This window comes from Nerophis ophidion, linkage group LG20 (assembly GCF_033978795.1).
Source record: "Nerophis ophidion isolate RoL-2023_Sa linkage group LG20, RoL_Noph_v1.0, whole genome shotgun sequence".
Lineage (NCBI taxonomy): Eukaryota > Metazoa > Chordata > Actinopteri > Syngnathiformes > Syngnathidae > Nerophis > Nerophis ophidion.
The window spans coordinates 38,027,659-38,052,380 of record NC_084630.1 but is presented as its reverse complement, the minus strand read 5'-3'; the positions used below and the strand labels follow the sequence as shown (position 1 = coordinate 38,052,380).

Here is a 24,722-nt window from a genome sequence, read left to right as displayed (position 1 = left end):
AGAGGGGGTGTGACGTTCATATGTTGTTAATATTCAGTGTTTTATCCTTCATAGTTCATATTGTAAATCACACATTCTTTATTTTCATGTACATTCTAGATGTCTCATTCAGTAAAAAAAATTAAAATTCCATTCCGTTTTTTTAAGGCTGTCTATCATAATGTTTAAAGCATTCGATCAGTCATTATTTTGAGGTTTTGTATTAGTGTTCTTAAAATAAAATTAGATATACTGTCCCCCAGACACATTTTTTTGTCTAAATTTGGCCCCCGAGTCAAAATAATTGCCCAGTCCTGTCCTAGGGTGTGCAGTGCAACATGTTGAGCGATCCCTTTTCCCCCAGTAATAATGTTACATGTAATAAACTTTATTTATTTTACTGCAATGGAGGCAAGGATTACTGACCGAGAAGCAGCCTTGCACTGAGGACGGTCGTCGCTAACGATGACGACGGATTTGTTCGCTTGTCGCCATCACAGCAAGAAGGTGTCCCCAACATGCATTATCAGTTTTGTCACGATCCAACCAAAGTATTAAAAGCTCTATCGTCGGCCAAATGTATATCATTTATATTGTCTATGTGCAACCTTAGTGGTAACAAAAAATAGTGCAAATAAAAATAAAAATGCACCAAAGGAATATCCTACAAGGAACCAAGTGTAGTGTTCACAATATATATACATACATACATATATATATATATATATATATATATATATATATATATATATATATATATATATATAGGGTGTAACGGTGCACAAAATTTTCGGTTCGGTACGTACCTCGGTTTAGTGGTCACGGTTCGGTTCATTTTCGGTACAGTAAGAAAACAACAAAATATAAACTTTTTGGTTATTTATTTACCAAATTTGTAAACAACGGCGGGACGGCACGGCGCAATGGAAGAGTGGCCGTGCGCAACCCAAGGGTCCCTGGTTCAATCCCCACCTAGTACCAACCTCGTCACGTCCGTTGTGTCCTGAGCAAGACACTTCACCCTTGCTCCTGATGGGTGCTGGTTAGGGCCTTGCATGGCAGCTCCCTCCATCAGTGTGTGAATGTGTGTGTGAATGTGGAAGTAGTGTCAAAGCGCTTTGAGTACTTTGACGGTAGAAAAGTGCTATACAAGTACAACCCAATATCCTTTTAGCATTGGGAACACTATAATAATTATGCCCACGTTAATCAACATTAAACTGCCTCAAATCGTTGCTCGGATCCAAAAAAATGACAAAACTTTACTGCTACATATAAAAAGTGCAACATTAAACAGTTTCAAGTCAACTCATCATGCTTAATTTATCACAGCATTTGAGCAGCCTGTAGTTGACTTTTATTATGTAAATGTTATACTTTTTTCAAAAAGTGATAGCAGGGACCCTGCCATTCAAAGCTTTTCTGTCCTTTAAACACACACACACACACACACACACACACACACCGCAAAATGAGCTAACGTTACGCTAAAAACGTCAACGGGCTCACAGTGATGTTACTAGTAGTTGACTGGGAGGTGTTTATTATCATTTGGGGAGAGTACGCTGCCTTATGCTCACCTGCTAAACCCCTATCTGCTCTGATTGGCTCTTACCGCTCTGAATACGCACTGCTGATTGGCTGTTACCGCTATATATATATATGTTCGGCTGGGGACATCTCTGCGCTGCTGATCCGCCTCCGCTCGGGATGGTTTCCTGCTGGCTCCGCTGTGAACGGGACTCTCGCTGCTGTGTTGGATCCGCTTTGGACTGGACTCTCGCGACTGTGTTGGATCCATTGTGGATTGAACTTTCACAGTATCATGTTAGACCCGCTCGACATCCATTGCTTTCCTCCTCTCCAAGGTTCTCATAGTCATCATTGTCACCGACGTCCCACTGGGTGTGAGTTTTCCTTGCCCTTATGTGGGCCTACCGAGGATGTCGTGGTGGTTTGTGCAGCCCTTTGAGACACTAGTGATTTAGGGCTATATAAATAAACATTGATTGATTGATTGATATATGTAACCAATCAAATGGTTGTGTGGGTGGGACAATGTTGGCTGCTGACACAGAGGCAGAAGAAGCAAAGCAGCTTGTTAAGACTTAAACTTAGAAACTCGTTCACTACGACCCCATACCGAAACCGTTCAATACAAATACACGTACTGTTACACCCCTACATATATGACATGTCTTTAGACTTTAGTAAAAAAAAAAAAGGTTGTTGCTTCCGTTATGTTGGCGTGTATTTTGAGAGGTGGATGGATACAGAGTGGCCTTGTTAAGGTTGTCTGTGCTTTGGGCACCCCATGCTTTTGTGACTGTGCGGCGGGGCTCTGGGAGCAACAATAGCTCTATTTGGATTGTTAGCTTCCTGTCGCGGGTGGTGGAGGGCAGTGTTTTTGCAGCTTAACGTGTCGCCGCAACTCCATGATTTGTTTGGCTGTGTAGGCCTGGGCAACATGGCCTCAAAATGACATCTGATTTTTTTTTCACCCGAAAAAATTAATTTTATATTTTTTCCCTTACTTTACAAAAAACAAAACACTGAATACAAATGACAGACATAATTCATAACAACTTTTTCTTTGAGTTGATCAAAAAACTATGACACTATATACCTGTGTCTATATATATATATATATATATATATATATATATATATATATATATATATATATATATATATATATATATATATATATATACACATCCATTTTCTACCGCTTATTCCCTGTCGGGGTCGCGGGGGGCGCTGGCGCCTATCTCAGCTACAATCGGGCGGAAGGCGGGGTACACCCTGGACAAGTCGCCACCTCATCGCAGGGCCAACACAGATAGACAGACAACACTCACACTCACATTCACACACTAGGGACCATTTAGTGTTGCCAATCAACCTATCCCCAGGTGCATGTCTTTGGAGGTGGGAGGAAGCCGGAGTACCCGGAGGGAACCCACGCATTCACGGGGAGAACATGCAAACTCCACACAGAAAGATCCCGAGCCTGGATTTGAACCCAGGACTGCAGGACCTTCGTATTGTGAGGCAGACGCACTAACCCCTCTGCCACCGTGAAGCCCATATATATATATATATATATATATATATATATATAGATATATATATATATATATATATATACATATATATACACACATATATATATATATATAATAGTACTTTAGTAATTCCTACAGGAGAGTTCCCTCAGGAAAATTCAAAATGTGTTTAATGATAATACAAGCATGTTTAACACATATAGATTCATTTCTTTCATGAAGACAAGAATATAAGTTGGTGTATGAGCTGATTGTGATGACTTGCATTGATTGGAATCAGACAGTAGTGATGATAACGTCCACATTTTCAAATGGAAGAGAAAAAAGTCCTCCTTTCTGTCCAATAGCACATGAAAGTGCTTGCTTTTTGCCATCTTATTTGTCCATCTTCCATACTCCTTTTTATGCACTTTACAAGAAATACATTGGTGGCAAACTCCGTTGCTTGCTGGCGTGTGTGCGCCAGCTTTCTGAGACTCTTATTATGTTAGCGCAGGCAGGATGAAGCAGCATTTTTATCGTGAAGATAGGACCTGTGTAGTTGGTCTTTAGACTTTTGGAGAGTGTTGAAATAAAAATTGTTTCTCGCCTTCCTGTCGGTCATTTTTTCTTAATAATGATCTGGCTGCAGCCAGCGTCATCTCACAAGACCCTCGGGTGTCGTGAATGTCAATCAAATGACAAAAGTGACGTCTTGGTGAAGATTGATGATCACTATTTTTTAGGTCTATTTTTGGAATTGCCTGGCTGGCGATGGACTGACACACCCTCCACCATCCACTGCCGTACTCTTAGCAAAAGTCCTATTTGTATTGTACTTCTTTTTAGACCAGGTGTGAAATTTACTTTTTATGGAATAATGGTTAAAGAAGTAGTGAATTAGTGAAGTGAATTATATTTATATAGCGCTTTTCTCAAGTGACTCAAATCGCTTTACATAGTGACACCCAATATCTAAGTTACATTTAAAGCAGTGTGGGTGGCACTGGGAGCAGGTGGGTAAAGTGTCTTGCCCAAGCACACAACGGCAGTGACTAGGATGGCACAAGCGGGAATCGAACCTGCAACCCTCAAGTTGCTGGCACGGCAACTCTACCAACCGAGCTATGTAAATTAGGAGCTTCCTCTGTGAAGCAATACTTCTCTCTTGAATACAATACTGTTTGTAACTTGCTCGCAGTTGAATTTTTCAAAGCAAAAAATAACCAAGATTGCCATTGGCTAGCTTGTGTTATCATTAGTGGTTTAACAGAACACATTTGTGCTATAACGGTCTGTGTTTTTCACAATTGCTAAGTTTGTGTAGTAATTTAATTTTTTTTACCAGCCCGGAGAAAATGATTGGTGTTTACGGCAGTCACTCAACCTGTCTTGTCAACATGTACGCGCAGAGAGCAAGACGCTCCAGACTATGCTGTGTGTCTTGTTTACATTCAACACTGTTTTCTGTAGTAAAAGTCTCTTTTCAGTGCTTAAGTTTTTAGTACATCACTTGTCAATACTGCGCAAATAATAGTTTATTTATATGTATGTATGTATATGTACTGTATGTGTGTGTGTATATATATATATGTGTGTTTGTGTGTGTGTGTGTGTGTGTGTGTGTGTATGTATGTGTATATATATATATATATATATATATATATATGTGTGTATGTATATATATGTATTTGTATATATATATATTTGTATGTAAATCAATAAATAAATGGGTTGTACTTGTATAGCGCTTTTCTACCTTCAAGGTACTCAAAGCGCTTTGACACTACTTCCACATTCACCCATTCACACACACATTCACACACTGATGGAGGGAGCTGCCATGCAAGGCGCCAACCAGCACCCTGCCTTCCGCCCGATTGTAGCTGAGATAGGCGCCAGCGCCCCCCCGCAACCCCGAAAGGGAATAAGCGGTAGAAAATGGATGGATATACATATATGTGTGTATGTATAAATATACATGCACATATACATACATACATATACACATGTATATACATACACACACATACATATATATATATATATATATATATATATATATATATATATATATATATATATATATATACACATATATATATACACACACATATATACATACATACATATATTCATACACATATACATATACATAGGGACGGCGTGGCGCATTGGGGGAGTGGCCGTGCGCAACCCGAGGGTCCCTGGTTCAATTCCCACCTAGTACCAACCTCGTCACGTCCGTTGTGTCCTGAGCAAGCTCCTGATGGGTGCTGGTTGGCGCCTTGCATGGCAGCTCCCTCCATCAGTGTGTGAATGTGTGTGTGAATGGGTAAATGTGGAAGTAGTGTCAAAGCGCTTTGAGTACCTTGAAGGTAGAAAAGCGCTATACAAGTACAACCCATTTATCATTTATATATGTATATAAAAATGTGTGTATATATGTGTGTATGTATATATATGTGTGTGTATATATATATATATATATATATATATATATATATATATATATATATATATATATATATATATAATAATATGTGTGTGTGTGTGTGTGTGTATATATATATATGTGTATGTGTATCCATGTGTGTGTGTGTGTGTGTGTGTGTGTGTGTGTGTGTATATATATATATATATATATATATATAAAACTATAACATCCATTCATACTGTAGCGACATGCTGGTAGTAATGTTTTATGTTGGTGTGGTTTGGATTTGATGTCAGTTTTTCCCATGTTTGCAAACACACCTGAAAGGTGATTGACGGGAAATGGGAAGGTGTTGTTCTGTGTCCGGCGGGTAAGTGTGGACTCACAGAGACGACGGTGTTTACTCGGTAGGTAATACCTGTTGGAATTGTGCCGTTTGTCGTCACAAGATTGGTAATAAAAACTAAAAATAGCAGCGGACGTTGTGTAATATATTCTGGGTGCTACAATGTATTACTTTAGTTTCTTTTCAGTAAAAAAAATATATCTTATTTTCAAGGTGTGGTGGTAATGAACATGCTGCCACTGTTGTGGCCCTAGTACAGACCTGGGTAAATTAAGGCCCGGGGGTCGAATGCGGCTTGTTATGCTTTTTTCAGTCTGGCCCACCGGACATTACCAAATCATTTTTTTAGATCTTTAAGATGTAAAGTGTAGCTGCCATTATGATGTGCAGTCATTTAATGACGGTAAGTTTTCAACTATACAAAGTATTTCAATGGTTGAAATCTGCGCTTTTGCATGATATACTAGTTACTAAGGTCATCTAATTAGTTACTAAGGTCATCTAATTAGTTACTAAGGTCATCTAATTAGTTACTAAGGTCATCTGATTAGTTACTAAGGTCATCTAATTAGTTACTATGGTCATCTAGTTAGTTACTATGGTCATCTAATTAGTTACTAAGGTCATCTAATTAGTTACTAAGGTCATCTAATTAGTTACTAAGGTCATCTGATTAGTTACTAAGGTCATCTGATTAGTTACTATGGTCATCTAGTTAGTTACTATGGTCATCTAATTAGTTACTATGGTCATCTAATTAGTTACTATGGTCATCTAATTAGTTACTATGGTCATCTAGTTAGTTACTAAGGTCATCTAATTAGTTACTATGGTCATCTAATTAGTTACCATGGTCATGTAATTAGTTACTATGGTCATCTAATTAGTTACTATGGTCATCTAATTAGTTACTATGGTCATCTAATTAGTTTCTATGGTCATCTAATTAGTTACTATGGTCATCTAATTAGTTACTATGGTCATCTAATTAGTTACTATGGTCATCTAATTAGTTTCTATGGTCATCTAATTAGTTACTATGGCCATCTAATTAGTTACTATGGTCATGTAATTAGTTACTATGGTCATTTAATTAGTTTCTATGGTCATGTAATTAGTTACTATGGCCATCTAATTAGTTACTATGGTCATGTAATTAGTTACTATGGTCATCTAATTAGTTACTATGGTCATGTAATTAGTTACTATGGTCATCTAATTAGTTACTATGGTCATCTAATTAGTTACTATGGTCATCTAATTAGTTACTATGGTCATCTAATTAGTTACTAAGGTCATCTAATTAGTTACTAAGGTCATCTAATTAGTTACTATGGTCATCTAATTAGTTACTATGGTCATCTAATTAGTTACTATGGTCATCTAATTAGTTACTACGGTAATGTAATTAGTTACTGCGGTAATATAAGTCACAGCAGCTCAGACGAGGCACCAAGCAGTGTGGCTGGGGAGTGTTTCTCCAGAGTGTTTCCAGAGCCTGAAATGTGGGTGTCAGGGACTGACGCGGAAGGAGATTTTTACAACAAAGTTCTAAAGCTTAGTGATATATCAGATTGTGTGTGTTTATTTTGTACCCTTTGCGTTCATTTTTTGCTGTTTGTTGCATTTTGCTTGACTGTAAAATATGTGGCTGGATAGTGCGTGTGACGTTCATATGTTGTCAATATTCAGTGTTTTATCCTTCATAGTTCATATTATAAATCACACATTCTTTATTTTCTTGTCGATACTGGGTGTTTCTTTCAGTAAAAAAATTAAAAATTCCATTTTATAAAGCGGTCTGTCATAACGTTTTTAGCATTCAGACATGATTGAGAGGTTTTGTATAAATGTTCTTAAAAATCAGTTCTAACATCCCCCAGACACTTTTTTTTCTTTAAATTTGACCCCTCAAGGCAAAATAATTGCCCAGGCCTGTCCAAGTGCTACCTCCGAAAATTGAATATTTTGGGGTCCACTCCAAACACATTGTTTTAGTTCATGAACTAACGTTATACCTTTTTCCACAAAACATTCAGGAATTCCAAGTTCCTGGAACCTTTAACTGAAGTTTCTTGCGTTTCACCGCATTCCACAGTCCGGGGTAGTTTATACAAATCAGGCTGATGACGTCTGAAGGAGTGCTACTGCATATTTCTACAAACCCCGTTTTCATGAGTTGGGAAATTGTGTTAGATGTAAATATAAACAGAATACATTGATTTGCAAATCCTTTTCAACCCATATTCAGTTGAATGCACTACAAAGACAACATATTTGATGTTCAAACTCATAAACTTTATTTATTTATTTTTTGCAAATAATTAACTTTGAATTTCATGGCTGCAACACGTGCCAAAGTAGTTGGGAAAGGGCATGTTCACCACTGTGCTACATCACCTTTTCTTTTAACAACACTCCATAAACGTTTGGGAACTGAGGAAACTAATTGTTGAAGCTTTGAAAGTGGAATTCTTTCCCATTCTTGTTTTATGTAGAGCTTCAGTCGTTCAAGTGAAGTGAATTATATTTGTATAGCGCTTTTCTCAAGTGACTCAAATAACTTAACATTGTGAACCCCAATATCTAAGTTACATTTAAACCAGTATGGGTGGCACTGGGAGTGTCTTGCCCAAGGACACAACCGCAGAGACAAGGATGGTGGAAACGGGGATCGAACCTGCAACCCTCAAGTTGCTGGCACGGCCGCTCTACCAACCAAGCTATACTGCCGGTTGGTAGTATAGCTTCAACAGTCCGGGGTCTCCGCTGTCGTATTTTACGCTTCATAATGCGCCACACATTTTCCATGGGAGACAGGTCTGGACTGCAGGCGGGCCAGGAAAGTACCCGCACTCTTTTTTTACGAAGCCACGCTGTTGTAACACGTGCTAAATGTGGCTTGGCATTGTCTTGCTGAAATAAGCAGGGGCGTCCATGAAAAAGACGGCGCTTAGATGGCAGCATATGTTGTTCCAAAAACTTTATATACCTTTCAGCATTAATGGTGCCTTCACAGATGTGTAAGTTACCCATGCCTTGGGCACTAATGCACCCCCATACCATCACACATGTGTAAGTTACCCATGCCTTGGCCACTAATGCACCCCCATACCATCACAGATGTGTAAGTTACCCATGCCTTGGGCACTAATGCACCCCCATACCATCACACATGCTGGCTTTTCAACTTTGCGTCGATAACAGTCTGGATGGTTCTCTTCCCCTTTGGTCCGGATGTCCCCATGTGGATTATTTCCAAAAACAATTTGAAATGTGGACTCGTCAGACCACAGAACACTTTTCCACTTTGCATCAGTCCATGTTAGATGATCTCGGCCCAGCGACGCCGGCAGCGTTTCTGGATGTTGTGGATAAATGACTTTCGCTTTGCATAGTAGAGCTTTAACTTGCACTTACAGATGTAGCGACCAACTGTATTTAGTGACAGTGGTTTTCTGAAGTATTCCTGAGCCCATGTGGTGATATCCTTTAGAGATTGATGTCGGTTTTTGATACAGTGCTGTCTGAGGGATGGAAGGTCACGGTCATTCAATGTTGGTTTCCGGCCATGCTGCTTACGTGGAGTGATTTCTCCAGATTCTCTGAACCTTTTGATGATATTATGGACCATAGATGTTGAAATCCCTAAATGTCTTGCAATTGCACTTTGAGAAACATTGTTTTTAAAGTGTTTGACTATTTTCTGACGCAGTTGTGGACAGGAGTTTTTGTGTAAAAATAGACAGTTTTATGTCTTCCACAGCTCCTCTACCACACGGGGTCCCCCAGGGCTCAATCCTTGCCCCAATCTTATTTGCGCTTTACCTTCTCCACCTTGGTTCTATTTTCATGCCGATGATTGCCAGATCTATTTTCCCATGGCACAAAATAACACAGTTCGTCTCATTGACTGCCTGCACGACATCAAAGCCTGGCTTTCAGCTAACTCCCTGAGTCTAAATGAAGACAAAACAGAAGTTATGTTTTTCGGTCCAAGTCGCTCTCCCTCCCCCAACGTTGACCTCGGCACTCTGACCCCGTATCGCAGCGACTGTGTAACAAACCTGGGGGTAAAGTTCGACTCAGATTTTAAATTCGAAAAACAAATCAGCAGCGTCGTTCAAAAAAGCTTTCATCAATTCCGCCAAATAGCAAAAGTGGAACCGCTTCTGTCAGGACATGATCTCGAGAAATTAATTCACGCCTTTATCTGGAATGGTTTAGACTACTGCAATGGCCTGTATGTGTTGGCATTAGCCAGGCCTGCAGCTGGTGCAGAAGTCTACTGCTCGTCTGCTAACAGACCCGCAGACGTGAGCACATCACCCCCATATTGGCTCCCTGTGCGTTATCCAATCAATTTTAAACTCCTTCTATTTGCTTTTAAATGTCTAAACAACCTGGTGCCAACATATCTCTCCGACCTCCTTCAGCCTTACTGCCCCACCCGATCCCTAAGATCAGCTGCTACTGACGGTCCCTGACACAAGGCTGAAGCTTAGAGGTGACAAAGCTTTTGCCGCTGCTGCTCCCAAGTTCTGGAACGACCCACCTCTGAGTGTTAGACAAGCCTCCTCTCTTCCTGTTTTTAAATCTCTCTTAAAAACATACTTTTATTCCTTGGCTTTTAACACTGAGTGATATCCATCCTGCAATGGCGCCCCATTATACACCTGCTGAGAACCTGTTTTTATGTTTTATTTATTCATGTTCTGATGGCTGATGGCTTCATCTGACCGGGATCTTCAGCTCTCGCTGGACCGGTTCGCAGCCGAGTGTGAAGCGACCGGAATGAGAATCAGCACCTCCAAGTCCGAGTCCATGGTTCTCGCCCGGAAAAGGGTGGAATGCCATCTCCGGGTTGGGGAGGAGACCCTGCCCCAAGTGGAGGAGTTCAAGTACCTAGGAGTCTTGTTCACGAGTGAGGGAAGAGTGGATGGTGAGATCAACAGGCGGATCGGTGCGGCGTCTTCAGTAATGCGGACGTTGTATCGATCCGTTGTGGTGAAGAAGGAGCTGAGCCGGAAGGCAAAGCTCTCAATTTACTGGTCGATCTACGTTCCCATCCTCACCTATGGTCATGAGCTTTGGGTCATGACCGAAAGGATAAGATCACGGGTACAAGCGGCCCAAATGAGTTTCCAGGTCTCTCCCTTAGGGTGAGAAGCTCTGTCATCCGGGAGGAACTCAAAGTAAAGCCGCTGCTCCTTCACATCGAGAGGAGCCAGATGAGGTGGTTCGGGCATCTGGTCAGGATGCCACCCGAACGCCTCCCTAGGGAGGTGTTTAGGGCACGTCCAACCGGTAGGAGGCCACGGGGAAGACCCAGGACACGTTGGGAAGACTATGTCTCCCGGCTGGCCTGGGAACGCCTCGGGATCCCCCGGGAAGAGCTAGACGAAGTGGCTGGGGAGAGGGAAGTCTGGGTTTCCCTGCTTAGGCTGTTGCCCCCGCGACCCGACCTCGGATAAGCGGAAGATGATGGATGGATGGATTATTCATTTTTGATCATGTTCTGTTTGTGTTGTGGTGTTTGCTCAGTCCTCGTATTATCTTTTAACCTGCCCATTGTACAGCACTTTGGCTACCCCTGTGGTACATTTTAAATGTGCTTTATAAATAAAGTTGATTTGATTGAAAGGGGTGTACCTCGCCCCATCCTTTCTTGAGAAGACTGAGCATTTTTTGGGAAGCTGTTTTTATAGCCAATCATGGCACCCACCTGTTCCCAATTAGCCTGCACACCTGTGGGATGTTCCAAATAAGTGTTTGATGAGCATTCTTCAACTTTATCAGTATTTATTGCCACGTTTCCCGACTTCTTTGTCACGTGTTGCTGGCATCAAATTGTAAAGTTAATGATTATTTGCAAAAAAAAAAAATGTTAGCAGTTTCAACATCAAATATGTTGTCTTTGTAGCATATTCAACTGAATATGGGTTGAAAAATGTGCAAATCATTGTATTCTGTTTATATTTACATCCAACACAATGTCCCAACTCATATGGAAACTGGGTTTGTACACTGACGTCATGCAAATAAAGGGACAGTAATAGGCACTATTTCTTTTACGAAAGTGTAAGTAAATGAAATACAAAGCAATAATTTACAAAGCGATATGATGTAAAAAAAAAAAAAAAAAAAGCGCACCGGATTTTTACATTAGCATTCAGGCTACTGACAATATATAAAGAATACATGTCAGCATTTATCTCACAGCAACAACAAACACGTCAGGCTGTCAGCACTAGTATGCAAATGTAGTGTCACTGACTACTTTTACAACATACAGTACAACAAAGTAAATAGTAAACATCTAATCTTCGTTCCACTCGTCCTTTATTTCACCACAAGGTCATAGTCCTGGTTGGAGTCACCACTTTCTGTCCATCTGAATACTTTATATACAGTACAGGCCAAACGTTTGGACACACCTTGTCATTCACAGCACAACTGATAGTCCCAACCCCATTGATAAAGCAAGACATTCCACTCATCAACCCACATAAGGCACACCTGGAAGTGGAAACACATTCAAGGTGACTACCTCTTGAAGCTCATCGAGAGAATTCCAATAGTAATCATAGCAAAGTGTGGCGATTTTTTTGTTAAGTACATAACTCCACATGTGCTCATTCATCGTTTTGATATGACAATCTACAATGTAAATAGTCATGAAAATAAAGATAACACATTGAATGAGAAGGTGTGTACACATTTTTTGCCTGTACTGTGTGTATATGTATGTATATATATATATATATATATATATGTATATATATATATATATATATATATATATATATACATATAAAAATCTCCTGATGATTGAGGGAACCCCTCATGAAACAGTTCTGTAGAGATGAAGTAGTCTTGTGATTTTTTTCCCACACCTACATATATATATATATATATATATATATATATATATTAGAGATGTCCGATAATGGCTTTTTTGCCTATATTCCGACATTGTCCAACTCTTAATTTAACTCGGTTGGTAGAGTGGCCGTGCCAGCAACTTGAGGGTTGCAGGTTCGATTCCCGCTTCCGCCATCCTAGTCACTGCCGTTGTGTCCTTGGGCAAGACACTTTACCCACCTGCCCCCAGTGCCACCCACACTGGTTTGAATGTAACTTAGATATTGGGGTTCACTATGTAAAGCGCTTTGAGTCACTAGAGAAAAAGCGCTATATAAAATATAAATCACTTCAAAATTCACTTCAATTAGCGATACCGATATATACAGCTGTGGAATTAACACATTATGATGCCTCATTTTGTTGTGATGCCCATCTGGATGCATTAAACAATGTAACAAGGTTTTACAAAATAAATCAACTCAAGTTATGGAAAAAAAAAATGCCAACATGGCACTGCCATATTTATTATTGTGCATTATTTTTTTTAACATGCCTCAAAACAGCAGCTTGGAATTTGGGTATATGCGCTCCCTGAGAGAGCATGAGGAGGTTGAGGTGGGCGGGGTTGGGGTGTATATTGTAGTGTCCCGGAAGAGTTAGAGCTGCAAGGGGTTCTGGATATTGGTTCTGTTGTGTTTATGTTATGTTATAGTGCGGATGTTCTCCCGAAATGTTTGTCATTCTTGTTTGGTGTGGGTTCACAGTGTGGCGCATATTTTTAACATGGTTAAAGTTGTTTATACGGCCACCCTCAGTGTGACCTATATTGCTGTTGACCAAGTATGTCTTGCATTGACTTGTGTGTGTGTGTGTGAAAAGCCGTAGATATTATGTGACTGGGCCGGCACGTAAAGGCCTTTAAGGTTTATTGGCGCTCTGTACTTCTCCCTACGTCTGTGTACACAGCGGCGTTTTAAAAAGTCATACATTTTACTTTTTGAAACCGATACCGATAAATTTGATACCTAGAATTTCCGATATTACATTTTAAAGCATTTATTGGCCAATAATATCGGACATCTCTAGTAAATACATTTAAAAGAGTTTATCCACTTCTCGTATCTTTACGTATTAAAAGGACATTTGCATTAAACTGCACACGAGTTTAAATAAAGACCTTGTAATGGCAGCTGAAATTTAGAATACCAAAGTTTTAGGAACACCCCCGCAACTGTGTTTAACCAATCAGCGGTCACTAGAACAGCCCGCCCGCTCTTGGGTTCCTGGAACCTTTGGAAAGTCCCACCTTGCTACCTGAGGTGGGTAGAGTAGCCAGAAATTGTACTCAAATAAGAGTATTTTAGAGATGTATTACTCAAGTAAACATAAGGATTAGTCACCCAAATATTAACTTGAGTAAAAGTAAAAAGTATGTTGTGAAAAAACTACTCAGGTACTGAGTAACTGATGAGTAACCTGTTCGTTTAATGATGACGGCAACAAGTAATGCACAAAAACATAAAAATAGCAGTGAACAAATTTAGAGCCAGGAATATCTCTTAAGCAACTAAAACAATAATATACAGTAAATAATATATATTTGGTTTTACACTGTATTGAAAACATTTTTTTAAATGAATTTTACCTTTGCAACCTCATTATACTATTGGCTAAATTTTATATTCATAAATGTAAGTTTCTCAATACCCAACCTGTTTTTTGTGCCTTTTAAAAAAGATTTAGAACTCTGCATTAAAACACTCTACCTTTAACAACCAAAAAGCTGTGAAAACGATGATGTGTTCCAAATTTAAGTTATTATTGAGATTGAGTGAGCCTCTGGCTTTGCACTTTGTTTATTATATATATATATATATATTTTTTTGCATTCTATTTTAGTTACTTCGAATTTACAACCCCCTGGCGCTGTTTTGTACGTTTTTTGTACAGTTTTTGTACTTACTTCGATTATTATTTTTAACTTTGTAAATGTTGAAATTTATAAATAAAGGTTTATGAAAAAGAAAAAAGTGTGCAGTTACTCATGTGACCGACAGGCTCTGTTTGATTGGTGAAACGGAGTCAAACGTCACCAGTGACTGCATTTGATTGGTGAAACGGAGTCAAACGTCACCAGTGACTGCATTTGATTGGTGAAACGGAGTCAAACGTCACCAGTGACTGCATTTGATTGGTGAAACGGAATCAAACGTCACCAGTGATTGCATTTGATTGGTGAAACGGAGTCAAGCGTCACCAGTGACTGCATTTGATTGGTGAAACGCAGGCATGTGATAGATCCTACTTTGAAAGTCTGTCTGACAAAACAAACAAAGCGCGCATTAACAGATCGATAAAAATCAGTAGTGAGTAGCGAGCTGAATGTAGATAAATGGAGCGGAGTAAAAGTATCGTTTCTTCTCTATAAATATACTCAAGTATGTTGAATTAAAACTACTCTTAGAATTACAATTTATCCCAAAAGTTACTCAAGTAGATGTAACGGAGTAAATGTAGCGCGTTACTACCCACCTCTGCTTGCTACTAGGAACTAAAACTAGTTCCTGAAGAACTAAATCTACCCGGGCAGTTTTTGGTGGAAACACAGGTGTAACATTATGTACCTGGGTAAATGGGTAAGGCTCCTGTGGTGGAAAAGGGCCTAAAGAAGAGTTAACGTTTGAGCCAAGCAGAACTTTGCTTGCTACTCAGCTTCAGAGCACTCAAGCCTGCCTAGATTCTTACCATTTTCTTGACACGAGATCCAGTTTTGTGCAGTTTGACTTGACACGTACCTCTCTTGTCTCTAGATTTGGACAGCAATGACGAAGGAGGGCCTGACAGCGGCGCCGTGGAGGAGGAAGGCTGGTTTGGGAATGCTTCCGACACGCGCTCAGAGTCTTCATCCTACGGCGACACCCAGGACGAGCTCCTCCTGCAGAGAGGCTCGTCCCCCGACGGAGTCAGCCGTGACGACTGCGGAGGCGAGAGTTCCACCCCGGTCAACCGGGCCTCCTTGGAGCTGCTCGGACTGGCCGGAGGCGCCTTCTCCCCTCAGGACTCGGTCTCGTCCGTGGTGTCGTCGCTGTACGGCGAGGCGGCGTCTCGCACCCTGGGGAAACCGCTCAGCAGCAACCTGCGGCGCCTGCTGGAGGCCGGGTCGCTGAAACTGGACACGGGGGACCTTCTGGGTCGGTCGTCCAGGGCCGGCGCAGGTGGCGACTCCCCTCCGATAGGGCTCGCCTCGCCCTTGCCCCTGTCCCCGTCTTCCCACCACGCTCAGCAGTTAAGTGCTCTTGCTCGTAAATTGGCTAACAACAACAGCGGCTCGGCCTCGCCAGCCCCGTTGGCGCCCTCAGTCAGCAGCATCAAACAAGAGCCGCTTGACCACTTTAACTCCGTCACCCCAAGCAACGGCGGCGGCTTTGTGTGGGCGGGCGTGGCGGACAAGTGGCCCTGCGGTTCCAGCCTGTCCCCCGACTCAGCCATACAGAAGTTAAAAGCGGCGGCGAACGCGGTACTTCAAGACAAGAACGCCGTGTCCTCCTCCGCCACCACCACATCCTCCACCTCCGCCTTGTCCGCCGTGTCGGCCCTGGGAGGAGCAGCCGGGGCGGGCGGCCGAGGAGACGACGTGGTGCGCTTCGATGCCTTCAACTCTCCGTTTAGCCCGCAGTCGGCCAGCTCCACCTTAGCAGCGCTTTCCAAGAAAGTCAGCGAGCGGAGCCACGCCTCGTCCACGTCCGCCGCGCCCGCCGACCACCAGAACTCCTTCCTCTCGCTCGTGTCCATGACCTCCTCCGCTGCCTTGCTCAAAGAGGTGGCGGCCCGGGCGGCGGGGAACATGCTGGCCGAGAAGAAGGAGGGGTCCCCGCTGGCGGCCTCCGTGGTCCTCCAAGAGGACGTAAAGCCCATTCTGGACCAGAACCAGAAGGCCAGCACGCCATCGACGCCCACCCAGGGCCTGGAGTTATTGTTGCCCTCCACGCCCAAAGGAAGAGGCAAGCCCAACAGCCAAGCAGGTAAAAATATGTGCAGGAGTATGAAGGATGTAACTGTGCCAATAATGAAAGAGTGTTACCATAGGAGGAATCACACTATTTGATATGGTTGCACGTAATCCCGGAAGTTGGTGTCTGTTGTTAGACCAGGGGTCACCAACATGTTGCCCGTAAGGACCAGATGAGTCGCCCGCTGGCCTGTTCTAAAAATAGCTCAAATAGCAGCACTTACCAGTGAGCTGCCTCTGTTTTTTAAAGTGTATTTATTTACTAGCAAGCTGGTCTCGCTTTGCTGGACATTTTTAATTCTAAGAGAGACAAAACTCAAATAGAATTTGAAAATCCAAGGAAATATTTGAAAGACTTGGTCTTCACTTGTTTAAATAAATTCATTTATTTTTTTACTTTGCTTCTTATAACTTTCAGAAAGACAATTTATTTTTTTACTTTGCTTCTTATAACTTTCAGAAAGACAATTAAAAAAAAAAAAAAAAATACAACCTTAAAAATTATTTTAGGATTTTTAAACACACCTTTTTACCTTTTACATTCCTTCCTCTTCTTTCCTGACAATTTAAATCAATGTTCAAGTATTTTTTTTCCTCTTTTAATTGTAATGAATAATAAATTAATTTAATTCTTCATTTTAGCTTCTGTTTTTTCGACAAAGAATTAAAAAAAAAAATATTTCTTCAAAGTTGATTAAAATTCAGAAAAATTATTCTGGCAAATCTAGAAAATCTGTATAATCATATTTTAAATATTATTTCAAAGTCTTTTGAACTTCTTTAAAACATTTTGTTCTGGATAATCTAGAAGAGATAATGATTTGTCTTTGTTAGAAATATAGCTTGGTCCAATTTGTTATATATTCTAACCAAGTGCAGATTGGATTTTAACCTATTTAAAACATGTCATCAAAATTCTAAAATAAATCTTTATCAGGAAAAATTACTGATGATGTTCCATAAATTCTTTTTTTAGTATTTTCAAAAAGATTCGAATTAGCTAGTTTTTCTCTTCTTTTTTTCGATTGAATTTTGAATTTTAAAGAGTCAAAATTAAAGATAAACTATGTTTCATAGTTTATATTTATTGTGAGAAATGAAATCATTAAGATGATCAGTGTTTCCACAAAGATAAATATCATTAATTATTAATAATAACAGAGTTTAAAGTAAATTGAGCAAATTGGCTATTTCTGGCAATTTATCTAAATGTGTATCAAACTGGTAGCCCTTGGCATTAATCAGTACCCAAGAAGTAGTAGCTCTTGCTTTCAAAAAGGTTGGTGACCCCTGCGTTAGACGGTGCAAAGATCAGCTGTGAGAGGCCACAAATGTCACCTCAAAGCACTTTAGATAAAATGGAGGTAATTAGTTGGCAATGTAGCGACAAACTTCACTCACGGACTGTAAGTCCAACCAGACTTTATCGCTTGTTCCTGCACTTGGTTGGTTTCTCTGGGACTAAATCCATGATGATTGGTTGGTGTTAGAATGAAGAGCCACGATTGGCTAAGGTTAGGGCCAATCAGAGACGAGCTGTTTTAAAAAGCAGGAAGCAAAATCCAAACATTGCCCACATCAGTGGTAAAGGGTCTTGTCTATATCATTCTTCCAGGGTGCATCAATAGTCCATAGTGGATCTAACATAATAGTGTGAGAGTCCAGTCCATAGTGGATCTAACATAATAGTGAGAGTCCAGTCCATAGTGGATCTAACATAATAGTGAGAGTCCAGTCCATAGTGGATCTAACATAATAGTGTGAGAGTCCAGTCCATAGTGGATCTAACATAATAGTGTGAGAGTCCAGTCCATAGTGGATCTAACATAATAGTGAGAGTCCAGTCCATAGTGGATCTAACATAATAGTGTGAGAGTCCAGTCCATAGTGGATCTAACATAATAGTGTGAGAGTCCAGTCCATAGTGGATCTAACATAATAGTGTGAGAGTCCAGTCCATAGTGGATCTAACATAATAGTGAGAGTCCAGTCCATAGTGGATCTAACATAATAGTGTGAGAGTCCAGTCCATAGTGGATCTAACATAATAGTGTGAGAGTCCAGTCCATAGTGGATCTAACATAATAGTGTGAGAGTCCAGTCCATAGTGGATCTAACATAATAGTGTGAGAGTCCAGTCCATAGTGGATCTAACATAATAGTGAGAGTCCAGTCCATAGTGGATCTAACATAATAGTGTGAGAGTCCAGTCCATAGTGGATCTAACATAATAGTGTGAGAGTCCAGTCCATAGTGGATCTAACATAATAGTGTGAGAGTCCAGTCCATAGTGGATCTAACATAATAGTGTGAGAGTCCAGTCCATAGTGGATCTAACATAATAGTGTGAGAGTCCAGTCCATAGTGGATCTAACATAATAGTGTGAGAGTCCAGTCCATAGTGGATCTAACATAATAGTGTGAGAGTCCAGTCCATAGTGGATCTAACATAATAGTGTGAGAGTCCAATGTATAGTGGCTCTAACATAATAGTGTGAGAGTCCAGTCCATAGTGGATCTAACATAATAGTGTAAGAGTCCAGTCCATAGTGGATCTAACATAATAGTGTGAGAGTCCAGTCCATTGTGGATCTAACATAATAGTGTGAGAGTCCAGTCCATAGTGGATCTAACATAATAGTGTGAGAGTCCAGTCCATAGTGGATCTAACATAATAGTGTGAGAGTCCAGTCCATAGTGGATCTAACATAATAGTGTGAGAGTCCAGTCCATAGTGGATCTAACATAATAATGAGATTCTAGTCCACAGTGGATCTAACATAATAGTGAGAGTCCAGTCCATAGTGGATCTAACATAATAAAGAGAGTCCAATGTATAGTGGATCTAACATAATAGTGTGAGAGTCCAGTCCATAGTGGATCTAACATAATAGTGTGAGAGTCCAATGTATAGTGGATCTAACATAATAGTGTGAGAGTCCAGTCCATAGTGGATCTAACATAATAGTGTGAGAGTCCAATGTATAGTGGATCTAACATAATAATGAGAGTCCAGTCCATAGTGGATCTAACATAATAGTGTGAGAGTCCAGTCCATAGTGGATCTAGTTAATAGTGTGAGAGTCCAGTCCATAGTGGATCTAACATAATAGTGTGAGAGTCCAGTCCATAGTGGATCTAACATAATAGTGTGAGAGTCCAATGTATAGTGGATCTAACATAATAGTGTGAGAGTCCAGTCCATAGTGGATCTAACATAATAGTGAGAGTCCAGTCCATAGTGGATCTAACATAATAGTGTGAGAGTCCAGTCCATAGTGGATCTAACATAATAGTGTGAGAGTCCAGTCCATAGTGGATCTAACATAATAGTGTGAGAGTCCAGTCCATAGTGGATCTAACATAATAGTGTGAGAGTCCAATGTATAGTGGATCTAACATAATAGTGTGAGAGTCCAGTCCATAGTGGATCTAACATAATAGTGAGAGTCCAGTCCATAGTGGATCTAACATAATAGTGTGAGAGTCCAATGTATAGTGGATCTAACATAATAGTGTGAGAGTCCAGTCCATAGTGGATCTAACATAATAGTGAGAGTCCAGTCCATAGTGGATCTAACATAATAGTGAGAGTCCAGTCCATAGTGGATCTAACATAATAGTGTGAGAGTCCAGTCCATAGTGGATCTAACATAATAGTGTGAGACTCCAGTCCATAGTGGATCTAACATAATAGTGTGAGACTCTAGTCCATAGTGGATCTAACATAATAATGTGAGACTCTAGTCCATAGTGGATCTAACATAATAGTGTGAGAGTCCAGTCCACAGTGGAGCCAACATAATAGTGTGAGAGTCCAGTCCACAGTGGAGCCAACACAATAGTGTGAGAGTCCAGTCCATAGTGGATCTAACATAATAGTGTGAGAGTCCAGTCCATAGTGGATCTAACATAATAGTGAGAATCCAGTCCATAGTGGATCTAACATAATAGTGTGAGACTCTAGTCCATAGTGGATCTAACATAATAGTGTGAGAGTCCAGTCCATAGTGGATCTAACATAATAGTGTGAGACTCTAGTCCATAGTGGATCTAACATAATAATGTGAGACTCTAGTCCATAGTGGATCTAACATAATAGTGTGAGAGTCCAGTCCACAGTGGAGCCAACATAATAGTGTGAGAGTCCAGTCCACAGTGGAGCCAACACAATAGTGTGAGAGTCCAGTCCATAGTGGATCTAACATAATAGTGTGAGAGTCCAGTCCATAGTGGATCTAACATAATAGTGAGAATCCAGTCCATAGTGGATCTAACATAATAGTGTGAGACTCTAGTCCATAGTGGATCTAACATAATAGTGTGAGAGTCCAGTCCATAGTGGATCTAACATAATAGTGTGAGAGTCCAGTCCATAGTGGATCTAACATAATAGTGTGAGAGTCCAGTCCATAGTGGATCTAACATAATAGTGACAGTCCAGTCCATAGTGGATCTAACATAATAGTGAGAGTCCAGTCCATAGTGGATCTAACATAATAGTGTGAGAGTCCAGTCCATAGTGGATCTAACATAATAGTGAGAGTCCAGTCCATAGTGGATCTAACATAATAGTGTGAGAGTCCAGTCCATAGTGGATCTAACATAATAGTGTGAGACTCTAGTCCATAGTGGATCTAACATAATAGTGTGAGACTCCAGTCCATAGTGGATCTAACATAATAGTGTGAGACTCTAGTCCATAGTGGATCTAACATAATAGTGTGAGAGTCCAGTCCATAGTGGATCTAACATAATAGTGAGAGTCCAGTCCATAGTGGATCTAACATAATAGTGTGAGAGTCCAGTCCATAGTGGATCTAACATAATAGTGTGAGACTCCAGTCCATAGTGGATCTAACATAATAGTGTGAGACTCTAGTCCATAGTGGATCTAACATAATAATGTGAGACTCTAGTCCATAGTGGATCTAACATAATAGTGTGAGAGTCCAGTCCACAGTGGAGCCAACATAATAGTGTGAGAGTCCAGTCCACAGTGGAGCCAACACAATAGTGTGAGAGTCCAGTCCATAGTGGATCTAACATAATAGTGTGAGAGTCCAGTCCATAGTGGATCTAACATAATAGTGAGAATCCAGTCCATAGTGGATCTAACATAATAGTGTGAGACTCTAGTCCATAGTGGATCTAACATAATAGTGTGAGACTCTAGTCCATAGTGGATCTAACATAATAATGTGAGACTCTAGTCCATAGTGGATCTAACATAATAGTGTGAGAGTCCAGTCCACAGTGGAGCCAACATAATAGTGTGAGAGTCCAGTCCACAGTGGAGCCAACACAATAGTGTGAGAGTCCAGTCCATAGTGGATCTAACATAATAGTGTGAGAGTCCAGTCCATAGTGGATCTAACATAATAGTGAGAATCCAGTCCATAGTGGATCTAACATAATAGTGTGAGACTCTAGTCCATAGTGGATCTAACATAATAGTGTGAGAGTCCAGTCCATAGTGGATCTAACATAATAGTGTGAGAGTCCAGTCCATAGTGGATCTAACATAATAGTGTGAGAGTCCAGTCCATAGTGGATCTAACATAATAGTGACAGTCCAGTCCATAGTGGATCTAACATAATAGTGAGAGTCCAGTCCATAGTGGATCTAACATAATAGTGTGAGAGTCCAGTCCATAGTGGATCTAACATAATAGTGAGAGTCCAGTCCATAGTGGATCTAACATAATAGTGTGAGAGTCCAGTCCATAGTGGATCTAACATAATAGTGTGAGACTCTAGTCCATAGTGGATCTAACATAATAGTGTGAGACTCCAGTCCATAGTGGATCTAACATAATAGTGTGAGACTCCAGTCCATAGTGGATCTAACATAATAGTGTGAGACTCTAGTCCATAGTGGATCTAACATAATAGTGTGAGAGTCCAGTCCATAGTGGAGCCAGCAGGAGATTATCTTGAGTCGAGACAGGTCAGCAGCGCAGAGATTTGTGTCCTGACTTTGAAAAGCTAGCGAATCATCTTGGTCATCGAATCTGTGCAATATATATATATATATATATATATATATATTATACTGTATAATATTTGAATCCAGAATGTTTTTGTCAGTCAGTCTGACTCACAGAGATTAGGAATACCTGTAAATACCATGTTGGGTATTTGTCAGGAAAATAATATCACAGCCTGCCACTGAGTCATCGTTGCGAATCCAGAATGTTTTCTCGGGTTTTGAATGCCGTCCCTCTCACCTCACTGACTTGACATGAAGCAGCAAGTCAATTTAAGCGAAGAGAAAATCTTCAAATCTCAGAAACGATTCTACGAGCTCAGCGGGGGGTGTCCTGACCGAGCCCTCGTCGCCTTCCCAAGACCAGCTCGTTTGCGGCGGGATGCTTCCAACAAGAAGTTAAAAAAAAAGCGGGTGTGCGCTCCACACAGCGGGGGAGCCCTGGCTTCCTCCTGGCTTCCTCCTGGCTTCCTCCTGGCTTCCTCCTGGCTTCCTCCTGGCTTCCTCCTGGCTTCCTCCTGGCTTCAGCCTCCACTAACCAGAGCCCTCAGCAGGCTGATCAGCAGGGCAGACCTCAGGCCAACACGTCATGCTTTCCACTGACTGGACACAGATGTGTGCGGACATGGAGCCCAAACACACACCTCCTCTGTCCTGCACGCCGTGCAGCCTCGCACTAAGTAGCCTTTAGGGAGACGGGAATGTTTTCAAAGAGACGGATGGGCACTTTTGAGGGATGGTGTCACAACCCCACCAAATCTAAAATGGCGGGACGGAACTGACTTCAGACGGATGAGGCGGCCGATGTAACATTGTGTGATCTGCATGCTAAACGGGAGAGATGAGGCCGTGCGGGGGCGGGGGGGTCTGCTGTAACCCGTCAAGGTCGAGCTGCGCTATAAAAAAAAAAATGCAGGTAGTTTGTTTGGTCGCCAGACTGAAAAATGTGACCTTGATTATTGACTGCCGTGTCTTGTTTTTTATTGTGGTCCCTCACTGCTCCCACCACAGAACCCACTTGGCATCAGTGGTCATTTCCTTATGGAGAGCTGTGATCTACACCCTGTTTTTGTTGTCGCTTCTCACCCAGTCCATGTTCACTTAGTCCATTCAGCAAATGGATTGACTACGCCGGTGTTTTTCAACCACTGTGCCGTGGGAGATTATGTAATTTTACCTATTTGGGCTGAAAATATTTGTTGCAAACCAGTACCAGGTTGTTGTTGTTTTTAAAGGCCTACTGAAAGCCACTACTAGCGACCACGCAGTCTGATAGTTTATATATCAATGATGAAATATTAACATTGCAACACATGCCAATACGGCCTTTTTAGTTTACTAAATTGCAATTTTAACTTTCGCCTGGAGTTTCTTGTTGAAAACGTCATGGATTGATGAGGCGTGTTTGTGACGTTATTGGTTGCAGGGGACATATTAGCGCAGCACCACTTACGGCTAAAAGTCGTCTCTTTTCATCGCGCAATTATTCAGTATTTTGGACATCTGTGTTGCTGAAACTTTTGCAATTTGTTCTATTAATATTGGAGAAGTCAGAGTAGATAGATAGAGATGGGAAGCTTTTAGCTAGACAAAAGCCAGCCGGTGTTTCCTTGTTTAAAATTCCCAGAGGTGAAGCTTTACTATGGATCAGAGCGGTCAAGCAAACATGGATCCTGACTACATGTCAACCAGCAGTTTTCATTGAGAAAATTGTGGAAATAAGTCGCCTCTTACCGGAGATCAGCGGAGCCAGCTTCTTCCTGCTGCCGTGACTTTAGCGTCAAAACACCCATGGACACACCCCTCCGACTTTAAGGTACTCTTGAACTCACTAAAACACTAGTAACACAATAGGCAGATAAGGGATTTTTCCAGAATTATCCTAGTAAATGTGTCTAAAAACATCTGAATCGCATGCCCTCGCCTTTTTTTTTTTTTTCTTGGCCTTCACTCTAAATTTCCTCTTCCACAAATCTTTCATCCTCGCTCAAATTAATGGGGAAATTGTCGCTTTCTCGGTCCGAATCGCTGTTGCTGCTGGAGGCTCA

The 24,722-nt window shown here is 41.0% G+C and overlaps 1 protein-coding gene and 1 long non-coding RNA gene across 2 annotated transcripts in view; both read left to right on the top strand.

Annotated features, from left to right (window-relative positions):
* The window catches only part of LOC133539116 (uncharacterized), a 1,110,877-nt gene that overhangs the window by 264,213 nt on the left and 821,942 nt on the right, over window positions 1-24,722 (top strand). The window lies entirely within an intron of this gene.
* Window positions 1-24,722, top strand: part of LOC133539111 (zinc finger protein 827-like) — a 126,364-nt gene that overhangs the window by 89,550 nt on the left and 12,092 nt on the right. Inside the window, exon 2 of the mRNA XM_061881199.1 lies at window positions 15,487-16,698. Within this exon, the coding sequence (XP_061737183.1) occupies window positions 15,487-16,698 (1,212 nt within the window). The remainder of the gene's footprint in view (window positions 1-15,486; window positions 16,699-24,722) is intronic.